The sequence below is a fragment of the Onychostoma macrolepis genome, chromosome 05 (genome assembly GCF_012432095.1).
Source record: "Onychostoma macrolepis isolate SWU-2019 chromosome 05, ASM1243209v1, whole genome shotgun sequence".
Classification (NCBI taxonomy): Eukaryota; Metazoa; Chordata; class Actinopteri; order Cypriniformes; family Cyprinidae; genus Onychostoma; species Onychostoma macrolepis.
The window spans coordinates 14,575,577-14,590,063 of NC_081159.1; the positions used below are offsets into that span (position 1 = coordinate 14,575,577).

Consider the following 14,487-nt stretch of genomic DNA (forward strand, 5'->3'; position numbering starts at 1 on the left):
CTCCTTATTCAGTGTGTTCCTGGCCTGATTGTACAAGACTGTTCCCATTTCTGTAAGCATCTTCTTTGGCCTGGTGGGAATGCATATATCCTCACAGTAACTGATATATGAAGTTACAGTCTCTGTGAGCTCGTCCAGATTGGTGGCAGCAGCTTCAAAAACATTCCAATCAGTAAGGTCGAGACAGGCTTGTAAAACCTGCTCTGTCTCGTTGGTCCATTTCTTTACAGTCTTTACTACAGGTTTAGCAGATTTAAGTTTTTGCCTGTAGGTTGGTATAAGATGAACCAGGCAGTGATCAGAGAGCCCCAAAGCTGCCCGTGGAACAGAGTGGTATGCATTCTTTATTGTGGTGTAACAATGGTCCAGTATATTACTTTCTCTGGTGGGACATGTAACATGATGTCTGTATTTTGGCAGTTCACGTGAGAGATTTGCTCGATTAAAGTCCCCAAGAATGATTAAAACAGAGTCGGGGTGTTGTTGTTCTGTGTCTTTGATCAGATCAGCCAGTGTCTGTAAAGCTGAGCTCATGTGCTTGCGGAGGAATGTTAACACTCACGAGAATGAACGAGCAAAACTCCCGTGGCTAGTAAAAAGGCTTACAGTTAATGAAGAGCGTTTCTAGATCTGGATAGCACATCTTCTTTAACACTGTTATATCTGTACACCAACTCTCATTGATATAGAAGGATGTCCTGCCGCCATGCGATTTCCCCATTGATTCTGCGCTAAACAGCTGATGTCCGCTCTAAACAGCTGAAAGCTCGGCAGATAAAGCACGCTGTCTGGAATGGCGTTGTTCAGCCAGGTTTCCGTGAAACACAGAGCAACAGAGTTTGAAAAATCCTTATTTGTCCGGGAGAGCAGAAGGAGTTCATCTGTTTTATTGGGTAGAGAGTGGAGATTCGCCAGATGGATGCTAGGCAATGGCATTCGAAATCTGCGCTGTCTGAGCTTCACGAGCACGCCGGCTCGCTTCCCTCGTCTGTGCGTCCTGAAACGTCTGAACAGCGCCGCATCTCCGCCGACTACTATGTTCAGCAAAACATCCGAATAATCGAAAACTGGTAGGAGATTTTGTGGTGTGTTCTGCCAAATGTTCAGCAGTTCTTCTCTGGTAAAACTGATTGTGTTTGAGAAACAAAAAACAGGAAAAACTAACAAAAACACTAAAACAACTGGATAGCGAAGCACCATGGCTGCCGTGTGCGGCGCCATCTTGAGAACATATCACTTTGCTGACATACTAAATTCACAGAAGTTTGGTGAGGTGATTAAAAATGAATCATGGACAAAAAGAAACCATACCTTTTCCCCTTTTTGGAAAGTGATCCTGGAATCATCTGCATTTCTCCTCTCCTCAAAGTCATCCATCACCATAGCAGACATTGTGCGTGTGAAACAACGGACAGAAGATTTATAGGACAGATCTCCTGTCCTAAAAATGGGGATCTGCAGAACACCATCTTTTTCCTTTACCGTATATGTCAGCTTGTCAAACTCCATGCTAGGTACTGTAAAAAGAAAGCACTGACTCCATAAATATGTTTATATGATGTTACATGGATGTTAATTCACAGTGATTAAGACTGTAATGGTCAAGTAAACGCACTGTCTTGGGTGGTGTCAGTGATGTAGACAGAGGCTTCATATGGTTCAGTCAGGACTGCTCCATTGGGTGAACTAAGAAACACGATGAAGGACTCTTTCCCTTCGATTGTAGGGTTCTGAATGTCATCCATAATGGTCAAACTACAAGTCTAGAAGAGAGTAAACATGAGGTCTGTAAACACCTATCGTCTTACAGATGTCAGAACACATATGGGAACAGTCTAGTTTTATTACCTCTTCGGTCTTGCCTGGTCTAAACTCAACCTTTTTGGAACTTGGGATGTAGTCAACGCCGGGCGTAGCTGAATCTTGTTCAGCAGGACGTGTGGCACACCACACAGAGGTTACTGAGGAAAGGTCACTGCCCTGCCGCAAAACAGGGATTTCAATGGTGCCTGCAGGAAAATATTTCAGACTATCAATATTGTGTAAGTATTGGACAAATACTTAAAAAAAAAAAAAAACACATACGTACAAAAATTTGGGGTTAGTAATATTATTTTTTGAAAGAAATTAATATTTTTATTGAGCAAGGATGCATTAACTTGATCAAATTTGACAGTAAAGACATTTCTAATGTTACAAAAGATTTCTATACCAAATAAATGCCATTTTGAACTTTTTATGCATCAAACAATCCTGAAAAAAATGTATTACTGTTTCTCACAAAAATATATTATTGTGGAAATATTAATATTTCCACAAAAATATTAAGCAGCACAACTGTTTGAATTGTATTTTTGTTTTTGAATTGTTCTTATTGCACTCCATCCTTAAAAAAATAATGTTTAAAATCTCCACCATTCAATTTGTTAATGAAATTGTTTAAATAATTTATACAAGTACCCTTGTATAAAACTAATAAACTAATAAATCCAAACTATTAAATCTACCACCACATTTTAAAACAAAACTGACACCAATGACAAATACAAAAGCCAAACTGCACCAACCTGCATCTTCACTGAAGGTGAAGGACGCGTTGCCCAGGAAGACAGTGGAGGCATCATTTGGCCCGTCTATGATGACTTTGGCTACAGTGACATCACCCATCCGTGCATTGTCCGAGGCGTCTGACAGCACCAGCTCAAACTCCTCAGAGAGTTCATACTCACTGTCATCAATCAGCTTTACGTCACAGGTAGACATGCTCACACCTGGGCCAAAGATGACTCTGTTGTCACTGCTCATACCACGGGTCTTATAGTCAGAGCCGGACTCGAGAGCATGCAGACTGCTGCCCCGGGCTGACTTAGACACAGTGTAGCAGAGGGCCGAGACCATGCTGCTGGTGTCACCTAATTAAAACACAAGAGATAACCCATGATGATGAAGATGATTAATATAAAAATAAAGCTAATTTCTAGTCCTACCATCAATACAGTAGTGTGTACATATTAACTTTCATTGACTGATCTTCCTAGGATAAGTTTTTATGGATTAACCATGTAAAGTGCAATTTAGTTGAGCCATTTGTACATTTATACACATTAAAGGGATAGTTCACCCAAAAAAGAAAATTGTCATTAATTACTCACCCTCATATCATTCCAAACCCGTAAGACCTTATCTTCAGAAACATAAGTTAAGATATTTTTGGTGAAATCTAAGAACTTTCTGAACCTGCATAGACAGCAATGCAACTGACATGTTCAAAGCCCAGAAAGGAAAGGACATTGTTAAAATAGTCCATGTTACATCAGTGGTTCAATCATTATTCAACTATTTCTTCTCTTTCGTGTCAGTCTTCGACATGTGTTCACAAGAGTACCACAACGTATATGTGTGGTACTTTCCTGAACGCGTGGCGAAGACTGACACTGAAGAGAAGAAATTGTTAATTAAAGTCATTATTTTTGTTTTCTTACGGTTGAACCACTGATGTCACATGGACTATTTTAATGATGTCCATACTACCTTTCTGGCCTCGAACATGGTAGTTGCGTTGCTGTCTAGAGGGTCAGAAAGCTCTCGGATTTCATAAAAAATATCTTAATTTGTGTTACGAAAATGAACGAAAATTAAGGTCTTGCGGGTTTGGAACGACATGAGAGTGAGTAATTAATGACAGAATTTTCATTTTTGGGTGAACTATCTCTTTAAAGGAATGTTCCAGCTCAAATATTTAAAAAAAGGCCATTTTAAAATTCTGGTCAAAAAAATGAAAACTATTTTCATATTATGCCCGTTGACCCGACAAATTGCTGATATCACTGAAAATAGGATTTACAACATATGCATATGCAAATCTATTAAATTTGTATTATTTTTATTTTATTTAAATTTTTTTGTAGAAATTGGTTCCACTGACCCTTTCTCTCAACAGGAGCAAAGATAAAGCCTGTGCTCTCATTGGCGTGGTAAGTCTTCTTATCAAACTGCAGGGTGGGTTCATCCTCCGTGTCATTGATATTGACTTTAGCGCGGGTCACTGACCCCAGCAGGGCGTACACTGGCATACTCAGTTCCACATCAAAGCTCTCAATGTTCTCAAAGACCTGGTCATTGTTGATCACAATGGTACAAACCTTGGTGTCTTCTCTCTCATCAAACTGAACCTGAGGTACCACATTGAAGAGCATTTGAATGTTGTTGACTTAATCGATCAAATCAAAGGGAATTTGAGTATTATAGAGAAAAACACTTTGAAATAATATAGAATACATTAAAACATACTTGTCCAGCATACTCAACATAATCCTGTTGTCCAGCCCGAGAGCCCATGCTGGAGGTGGAAGTGGCCGTGCCTTGCTCAGTACGACACAGCACGATAGCATACTGGTTCAGATTACCAGTCCTCTTCACTGTGACCGCCACAGTTCCATCTTTTTCACTCACATTATAGCTGCAGACAGAAGACACACATTAATGAAAATGAGTTTCATTAATTTGTAATATAAACAGGTTGATTGGACGGAGACTTCATCTAGAACTTAATTTAAGGCAGCTGCACCTCTTGTGCTCAAAGCTGATAAGAGACCACTGGATGTGGAACACGTTTTCATTGACGATGTTGGGTTTGCTGTCCTTCACAAGGAACCTGAAGTTGTCCATGGTCTCCTGAACATTGTCCTCACTCAGAACGTATCGGATAAGGCCCAGGTTTATGTCAGCTGCAAGACAGAGAAAATTAAGATTACCTACTCCATATGTACAGTATGTACTAGAAGAATTTGATGCAGGCGTATTTAGTAGGTAACACCATGTGCACACTACAAGACTGAAGCTTGATGTCCTGCACACATTTAGAGCCACGGTTTTTAGTTTTTGTACAAAATGAATCACAGACTATGTGTGTCAAGATCATTCTCCTTCCCTACTGTGGTTATTATCCCAAAATGTATTCTCATACTAATTCGATGCCAGAGTTGATTCTTAAAAACAGGTCATGAATAATATGGAGGAAGGCTTGTGGTTGTTTTTGCACAGGACAAGAAAACTAAACAAAAAGACAGTGGGCGACGTAGGCAGCAGTTTGATATTTTTTTGGCTCTAAGTGGACCTTAGTCAGAGCATATCTAATTTGTTGTGCATTAAAACAAGCCTGTGTCTATCTATTGCTTTGGGAGGTTTTGTCACAGAATAGCTTCATCCTTGTAGTGTGCTCTTGGCTTTGGGAGGTGTCAGTAATACCTTGCGTGAAAGAGGTAATAGGTTTGCCAGGATTGAGTTTACTCTCCAGGAAGCCGTGTTTAGCTTCTGTAGTGATTTCATAAGTCAGCTGTCCATCATCTGTGTCCGGATCAATAGTGAGAAGCTCTTTCTTGGTGATCAGATTGGTGGCCTAGAATCCCATTTCACATCAAAATGCCATTCAGTACTTTGGTATGGAAGTGAATAAATTCAATCACTTTTGCACCAATGCAATACAATGCCAGTAGGAGGCAGAAATGTACCATTGGGTGAATTAATTGAGCGCTTATAAATACAAAACAGTGACCTTATTTTCCATGTACTCCAGCCACTGCAGGCCGAGGTTGGTGACAATACGAGGGGTCCCATCGTCAACTGGTAAAATATCAATTTTGAACTTTTGTGGAGCAGCGGTGACAACCTGAAACAAAGGATATTATTTAACATGTACACACAATGTAAACCCTCCTGGCTGATACAAACCCTGTTTCGTGTATTTCCATAGTAGGAATTGGCTCTCATTTACCAACAATGCTCACTTTAATATCCATTCAATCCCAGATCAAACCTATTTAAATTCTAATGTGAAGTCAAGATTTCTAAAGTGCTGAGTAATGGTGTTCTTAGCCTTCCTGATTAAACACTGTCATAGGGCTGCTATTTTGTCATCTTATGACAAGACGAGGTGCCCCTTTTTCAGTGTCCACCGAGAGACCATTTACCTCCCAGAGCAGCTGACAGCCAGCTGACGCAGCTAGAAGAGGAAAAAGCAACTGCTGATGGATGGAGTTATTATGATTGAAGGAGAGAGAGTAAGAGTTGACATGTTGCCTAAATGACTATGTTAAACAAATGGACAGGATACCTTTAGGTGATTCATATGGTAATATATATTCATGTCTTTATAGATATAAAGAAATGAACAATATTCAAATGCAAAAACCTTTGTGTGAATACACTATCAGAAGAAGGGGTACAATTTACTAATGTTTTTATAATAAGTTTATTATGTTCACCAAGGCTATATTTACTTGATTAAAATTAACAGTAAAAACTGTAATATTGTGAAATATTACAATTTAAAATAACTGTTCCACTTGAACATACTTTAAAAATGGAATTAATAAAAACCATTGCTCTATTCTTCAGTGTCACATGATCCTAAAAAAATTATGATCCCACATGATCGTCACAGTATAATGACGGGGCCACTATGCTTTAAAAAGGCACTGTCCTTCAAATAACATGTTAATTTGAGGTCATGACTCTCTGTGGTCATTAAAAATTCCCAGGGTGCTTTTTGAAAAGAGTAGGGGTATAACCCTGGCCAAAAGAGGGCCATTTTCTCTATAAATCATCTCTACGAGTATTTTACTATATTTGGAGGACATTTTCAGAAACATGGCCCTTTACATTCAGCCATTACTACAACACAGATGACAATTGGAAACATGGAGAAACTCAAATAACACAGGAAGTTTACTGACCTCTTTTCCACCCTCTTCGATGATGAAGAACATGTTGGTACCATCACCGACAGTGAAGGTGAATCGGTCTTTGAGGGAGTTACTGCCATCATGGTTGTAACTGATGCGGTTCTGATAGATGTCATCCATAGTGAAGGTGTTGGTCTGGCGGTAATGCTGACCATTGCTTGTGCGCTCAATGGTCCCGTGTCGAGGAGCCTGAACGATAGTGAACGTAACAGAGTCCTCCTAACAGAGAATTTAAGGAAGAGAGATTGTCAAACAAGTCGAGCCGGGCGACAGTAATTTCTCTCTCGCTCGAGTTTTCCATTTCCATCTCCTCACTCACATCTAGTCTACTTACACTAGTGTTTGTGGTCACAGCAAGGATGCATTAAACTGATCAAGTGACAGTAAAAACATTAATGTTACAAAAGATTTCTATTTCAAAATAAATGATGTCCTCCTATTAACTTATTACTCATCCAAGAATCCTAAAAAATGTATCGCAGTTTCCACAAAAATATTAAGCAGCACAACGGTTTCAACATTCAATAATAAACAATAATCACCAAATCAGCACAGAATGATTTCTGAAGGATCATGTGACAAAGCCTTGACATTACATGGATAAATCACACTTTCAAATATATTAAAATAAAAGTTTTTTTTTTTTTTTTTAATTGTAATGATATTTCATCATTTTACTATTTTTACTGTACTTTTGACCCATAATTACAGCCTTGGAGAGCATACTGTAAGAAAAAAAAATCTTACTGACCCCAAACGTTTGAACAGTAGTTCCTTTTTATGTCCACCTATTTTTTGTGTCAGGAATTAGTTTTTCTCAACGCTTCTTTTTAAATTCCTTAACAAATCTTTGGGTCATTTCTTGCTGACATGTAGTTGCATTATGGGCTGTTAACATGTGTAATGCTTTATTAATGCTCTGACTTCCAAAAAGAAAGAGGAGAAAAAAAAGCTACAGGCTGAACCATGCAATTCCACTATAGTAAATTCGCATAGAACCCCATTACAGTAACGTTTAAATATACAGTCCAAGTTCCACGTTTAAATCCTACGCAACAAGCTTTGATGTAAATCCTTACGTTTGTTCGTTTTTAAAATGTTTTATAAATAATACATGAAGAGAGCACAGTTGGGGTAAACCTATAAGCGATACCTCTGTGTCAGCATCAGTAGCCTTCAGCTCAAACTCAGTGATGGTCTTCCTCACCCCCTCCTGCACCCTCATCCCTGGCACCTGCAGGATGGGCAGAGAGTCATCCACCGGCCGGATGGTGATGTAGAATGTCTGTGAAATCTGAAGGACAACAGAATAACAGTAATGAAATAATTAAATGCACACAGTGCCCATTAATTGAATCCAGATATGAGCTCAATTGTTCTGCTGCACACAATCTAATTTCTCTCTAAATAGGTTAATGCAATTATCCTATCAGTGTTAAATGTAGAGAAACAGATAGACCACAAAGAAAAGTGGTTTTAAATCACTGACAGCTAAAGTGAATTAGAAAAGAAAAACATCCTTAGTTAAATTGTGAAGAGAACATAGAAAATTTGTACACTAAAGGTGTACTTGGCAATTAAAAAAAGTTTTAATCCTAAAGCATGATTAAATCACATGAGATGACTCCAGCCATATCAATAGCCTAATAAAAGCTGTTTTATTTGACATTGGAGCAGGGCCAATGAATAATAATCACATTATTTGTGTAACCACACTATTACTGGACACATTTGCTTACGGGATAAATTAATCATGGCTAAGTGTGTCTAAAGCATTTCTACAGTGGCACTGGTATCAGAAAGTATTGCTTCTGCATCCATGCCACTAGGTGTCAGTATAAGTCCAAGACAACTGCCATATGAACTAATGCAGCATTAATAAAAATGCACCTTTAATTGAGCAGTACAATGCAAACCAAAAATGTATTTGCACATCATTTTCCATTCAAAATGGCAGAAGAGTGTTTCCCGCTGAGAGGAAAGCCCATTGTCGGATAACTGTGTGTTCATCTCGCAGCCTGTGTTTATTCAAGTTCTTTCGGCCCTAATTAGTGTGTGTGTGGGCGTGTATGTGTTTATAATGGAAAGAAAAGAGGTGAAAGGAAGAGAGTATGAAAAGGCGAGAGGGAGGGCTGAGATTACTGTGGGAGGAAGTGTGTGCTCAGTATGTGTGGAATGAGAAATAGAAAGCGAACGGTGGGCATGTACGTGTCTATATCAATGTTACCGTGAAGGATGAGTGTGTCTAATCACTTTTTATAACAAATTATATCATTAGCAGAACAATTTGTTCAGCTGAAAAATGACATGAATTTCAGAATGCTTTAGTATTTATTTTGTGCCTCTTTTACAGCAGCCACTATTATTTTAATATTATTTATATACTATTAAATTATTTATTATATTTTTAATTAGCTTTCATGTTATACTTTTAGTAACTTTTAGTAAAACAAGGTAACATTTTAAATTTTCAGTTTTTAAGTTACGTTTTTTTTTAAGATTTATTTTTTCTTTGAATATTTTAATATTCAATATGATTTTTATTTTATTTTATTTTATTTTTTTTTTATTTAACACTGAGCAGTACCTGAGCTGGAGGTACTCCACAAATATATGTATATAGTTACACAGACATTTGGACCCCACTGAATGTGTGTGTGTGTGTGTGTGTGTGTGTGAAAACTGTACTTTGTGTGTGTACTTGTTTATGCTACATTATGGGGACCAAATGTCCCCACAAGGATTGAAAAACCTGAAATTTTTGACATTGTGGGGAACGGCCTGCAAAAAATATTAAATGATGTTTATCTGAAAGTGTAACAATGCAAACAAGTTTTCTGTAAGGGGTAGGTTTAGGGGATAAAAAATATTGTTTGGTCAGTATAAATGTAATAGAAGTCTATGGAAAGTCCCCACGCGCGTTTTTGTGACATATGAGGTCACAAATTTGTATAATGACATGGGTATGACATAGGCATTGCAAGGAGAAGGTGACTTATGGGGACATTACCCCATGTCCCCATCATACAGAATGAGTTTTTTTGAGAAAGTAAAAAAAAAAAGTTTCCTGTAAGGGGTAGGTTTAGGTGTAGGGTTGGTGTAGGGCGATAGAAAATACGGTTTGTTCAGTATAAAAACCATTACGCCTATGGAATGTCCCCACAATTCACAAAAACAAACATGTGTGTGTATGAGTGTGTGTGTGTGTGTGTGTGTGTAAATGATAAAATAAAATGTATGCATTTCTATTTTTATGAAAATTGACAAATCTTGTTGCAGTTTGTAATTTTCATGACAACGACGAGGTGCATGCATACATACGTAGTTACAGACATTTGGACCCCACTGAATGTGTGTGTGTGTCTGTGTGTATGTATGCACCTCATTGCCTCCATCAGATACAGTGAAGGTAAAGTCATCAGAGTGTATCTCCTCTTCACTGGTATGAACATACTGAATGTTGCGGGAGGCCAGGTCAGCCTGGGTAAATGTGCTGATCCGTGTTCCTGCAACGACATCAAACAGAGAAAAACTCTCCAGTGACCAGCAGCCCAGCACTTCCTATACGGCCATTGGTATTAAATAATAATGTAAACTCGCTTTCCACCATTAAAATATCCCACAGTTCAAGTGAAATGGATGAATAAAACATGCACTACTGCAGAACTCCCACTGAATGCAATCCGGCCATCGCCAAGAGGGACAGAAAGGAAAATAAAAACTGATCTTCACTCATGAAAGCTCCTTATGATGCCCTGGTAGCAATCTATAGGCTAGATCCCATCTAATGAGTTCTCAGTCTTCATTTGAACATGATTGTGATCGATATAAAACATACTATTTATCTTTCACGCAAGGCCTGAACATTGCCTGGCAGTTGTGGCCAGCTTTTATAAATGTACTGCTCTGCTGAACAGCCCATACAGAACCAGGACTGCAAACTATAAATATATATTATGATCTCTCAGGCTCTTCATATTAAATCTTCCATAGAGACACCAATAACAGTGATGCTGTAGTATGTGTATTTGTGGATGAACTGAGATATATATGCGCATCATACACAGTGTATGTATTCTAGCACTATACGTGACCGTAAGTGTGTGAATACAGGCTAATATGGAGTGACACTTACCTGGTGTTCAGCAGCCCCCCACTTCATATACTGCACTTACTTTAAAATAACAATGTAAACTTCTCTGCCACCATTAACAAAACTCCATGGATCAACTAAAATTACACTTTATAGGCTAAATAAGATGTAATGTTTTGGAAGCTACTTTTGAACTGTAGCTTGCCAAGCTACAAGCTATCCATAATTTAGTTAAACTACTCTTTTGACACTACAAGCTACAAATAAAAAGTACCTAACGCATTGAAGTTATTTAAGGGGGCAACATCCTTTTATATGTAGAACCAGGGCAGATGCTCAGCCCTTTTTACTGGGACACAAGCCCCAGTGAAATACCACTGTGCCCCATTAAAACATGATGGTGGAGATTATTTTGTACTGACCCGAGAACTATTTTCCTTGATCATTTTTCAGCAATTCTGATGTGTGCGTCAGCAAGCATTGTCAGCTGTTTAGAATTAGAACTAGTGATACCAAATTTGCCAACGAATCACTCTTTTGAGTAAATCGTTCATACTGGTTTTAGGCTGATAGCATTGAACTAACAATATAATATAATAATAATATATTACAAAAAAGAGAATTTATTACAATTATTTATTTAACTGACCCTAATTTATAGAACAAGTTTAATTAACTATATTAAGAGTGACGAAAATTGTTTGTTACTATACGCTGCTGCTAGTTGGAAGCTGAGTTACTGTTTTGTTACGGAATAATTTAATTCTACTTTTGATTAGTCACTCCCAACAAATATGGAGGATGTTTGTCTGTACCTGGTTTGCTGGAATGTTCTAGATGGCCAAGCTGAGGCTGTTTGGTGATTCGGTAAATGAGTTCATCTGGTTCACTGTCCTGATCTGTAGATGAGAGCTGCAGTGTTGTGATCTTCTTCAAGGTGTTCTCATCCATAACCAAACCCTTATTAACCACCACTGTGGGAGGAAGTCTGTCCTCTGAGAGAGAGAGAGAGAAAAGATGAGGATGTACTAAAATAACTTTCTTCTAAGATTCCTGAACATGAATCTTTCAATGTCCCAAAATAACTTCTTGGCTCACCTAGGACGCTAATGAAGAAAGACTGGTCAATGACTCTGTTTCCCTCGGGATCTTCCAAGTTGAATTTAAAAGAGAAGCTGCCTCCACTTTCTCCCTTTTCATGAATGTATTCCAAATGTCCTGACAGACAAGGTGCAAAACCACATGAGACAATGCATCTCTTGTTTAGAAATTCCCTATGGATGATTATGTATGAGAGAGACAGAGGAAGAGACAGCAATGGAGGAAAAAACCTTTGTTGATGTCATCCTGGGTGAAGCTGGTGACAGGTCCTTTGACAGATATCTGGGCCTTGTTTCTGCCCGTATTCTTCAGCAGGGAGCCCACGCTCAGGTCTTTAGTGAGGGTGAACCGCAGCTTAAGGTTATCCGAATCTATGTCCGTCCCTTTTAGATGCTGCTCTGTGATCTTAGATGAGGAACCTGCCAGGAGGAATGAGCAACGTAACAGAAATGATGCAGGCATTTGAGTTATTTATTAACATCAACTCAGTCTAACTAGATATCAAACTCAATTATTCATGCAAAGTGTTTTAATTGGTGCATTGTAAGTAAGAATTGTTTGGACTGGATTACTGCAGTGGTTCTCAGAGTGTAAGGTGCTTCTCTAGTTCACAAAGAAGTCTGGCAGAGAGAGATTATAAGTGTATAATGCCATAATTTCATTCTGGTTCTCACACAAAGCTGTTAAATAACTTCAGAAGACTTTTATGTGCTTCTTTTATGTGACTTTTATGTGCTTCTCATCCCTCTCCTTTTGTGTTCCACAGATGAAAAAAATACAGGTTTGAAATGATATGAAGCTGAGATTTTTGGGTGAGCTATTTCTCTATAATGACTTCAGGAATGCATTGTCAAGCTTTATTATGTATTATTGTATTTTTGGATATTTTAAGAGTCATTATCAATAATTCTAATATTTTGTAACAAAATCATAAAGAAAATCACAGTACAATGTGAACCTACTGACAAAAAAATATTTCTTACAATGAACAGTGTAACTTTTTAGATGCTATTTTCTTTATTATTTACTATTAAGTACAGACATTTGTATATATAACGCTGCTCATGGTGAGGGGTTGGGGCAGTAAAGGGATGCAATGGATTTTTTGTTTTAAATGGGAACACTGGCAACTCATTTTAGAAGCAGTTAAGAAACTAAATATTTATTTTGTACAGAACTGTGTCTGATATAATGACGACTACTAAAAATAAGCAGCCTAACCAATCAGGGATGCTTGGAATGTGTGCAAGGACAATGTAACGTAGTTACCTGCTGCAATCTGTAGTCCTCTGTTGATTGTGACTCTAGGGCCTTCTCTCTTCCTAATATCCATGCTGAACTCTAGACGTCCGGTCTCTGTGTATATGCCATCTGTTACTGAAAACTGGATCTCGTCAGTCCCAGAACCACGTCCGTCTGGTGTGTAGACCAGCAGCTCATCTAGAACATCCTGATAAGTGAAGGTGGATCCTTGCTGAAGAATCTTGCCATTCTCAAAAGGCTGAGAGTAGAACTGCCTTCTGCGTAGCTTTCCTTTTGAAACACATACAGAAACATTGCAAAGAAATGAACACTGATGCTACGTTTCTTCTAATTTTTTCCCATCAAACACAGCATAAACACATATAAAATTAACACACATTGCTCTGCTTCCCATTTGAAATAAATGTGCACTTGACCTCTAATGGTTGCTTGATGTAATTTTTTGTATAACTGCAAAGCTGTCATAACACTCTCATAATCACCGCGTGGTGATGGTATTTCAGTTCTCTCAGCTCCATTCTTCACTTGTGACTCCTAATAAAACTGCTGTGAACACCTTGACACGCACCCATAAAAGTTTAACCAATGAAGCTCTGTGGGTCATGACCTTTCCACCGACTCTCTAGTCAAAGGCAGAGGCACAATGACAAGAACATCAATCAGCCACACAGGAGCCAGCCGGAGCGGTAATGTGGCAAATAATGGATGTTTTCTGAAGGCTGGCCATGAATGAGCGACAGACTGGGGAATGGAGTGGGCATATGAAGAGAAATGGAGAGAGAAAGAGAGCCACTGACCGTATGAAGGCTTCTTGATGAGGGTAAGGAGAAGCTCATTTTCAGGTGTGTCCTGGTCCAGCACATTCAGGGAAGAGTTAGTAATGACCACACCGGAGTTCTCCTCCACTTGGATGCTGTTCACTGAGATAATTGGGACTCTGTCCTCCTTGGTGTGCTATAAACAACATCAAATAACATCTCATATATAAACCTGACAAGTCGGGAAAGAGAGACAGGAAAGAGAGGGAATCTGGACATGATGCAGACTAGCTTTGAATCTGCATCCAGTTGAGACAGCGGCTCCAACTACTTTTGAGATACTGCTAAATGAAAAAAAAATCAAAGTATCTATACATCATCTAAACAGAAGTAACAGCAAAAGGGATTCTGAAAATGTATTCTGGAAACCATTCATTAAAAGAAACACCATCCAGTTTTAAGTCCAAAGAATAATTTTTAATGCATCTGTACACTGCGGTATGTGTGCAGTGCATGTGATGTGAATGCT

At 38.5% G+C, this 14,487-nt stretch overlaps 1 protein-coding gene across 4 annotated transcripts in view; it reads right to left on the reverse strand.

The window, feature by feature from the left end:
- fras1 (Fraser extracellular matrix complex subunit 1) overlaps window positions 1–14,487 on the reverse strand; it is a 121,665-nt gene that overhangs the window by 10,836 nt on the left and 96,342 nt on the right. For all 4 annotated transcript variants that reach the window (XM_058775408.1, XM_058775407.1, XM_058775406.1 and 1 more), the window contains 17 exons: window positions 13,998–14,154; window positions 13,207–13,470; window positions 12,168–12,356; window positions 11,935–12,054; window positions 11,652–11,831; window positions 10,125–10,249; window positions 7,897–8,037; window positions 6,735–6,962; window positions 5,555–5,668; window positions 5,248–5,398; window positions 4,568–4,727; window positions 4,291–4,459; window positions 3,926–4,172; window positions 2,568–2,912; window positions 1,849–2,009; window positions 1,616–1,763; window positions 1,312–1,517 (listed from right to left, as the gene is read on the reverse strand). In XM_058775408.1, coding sequence (XP_058631391.1) covers window positions 1,312–1,517; window positions 1,616–1,763; window positions 1,849–2,009; window positions 2,568–2,912; window positions 3,926–4,172; window positions 4,291–4,459; window positions 4,568–4,727; window positions 5,248–5,398; window positions 5,555–5,668; window positions 6,735–6,962; window positions 7,897–8,037; window positions 10,125–10,249; window positions 11,652–11,831; window positions 11,935–12,054; window positions 12,168–12,356; window positions 13,207–13,470; window positions 13,998–14,154 — 3,105 coding nt within the window. The remainder of the gene's footprint in view (window positions 1–1,311; window positions 1,518–1,615; window positions 1,764–1,848; window positions 2,010–2,567; window positions 2,913–3,925; window positions 4,173–4,290; window positions 4,460–4,567; window positions 4,728–5,247; window positions 5,399–5,554; window positions 5,669–6,734; window positions 6,963–7,896; window positions 8,038–10,124; window positions 10,250–11,651; window positions 11,832–11,934; window positions 12,055–12,167; window positions 12,357–13,206; window positions 13,471–13,997; window positions 14,155–14,487) is intronic.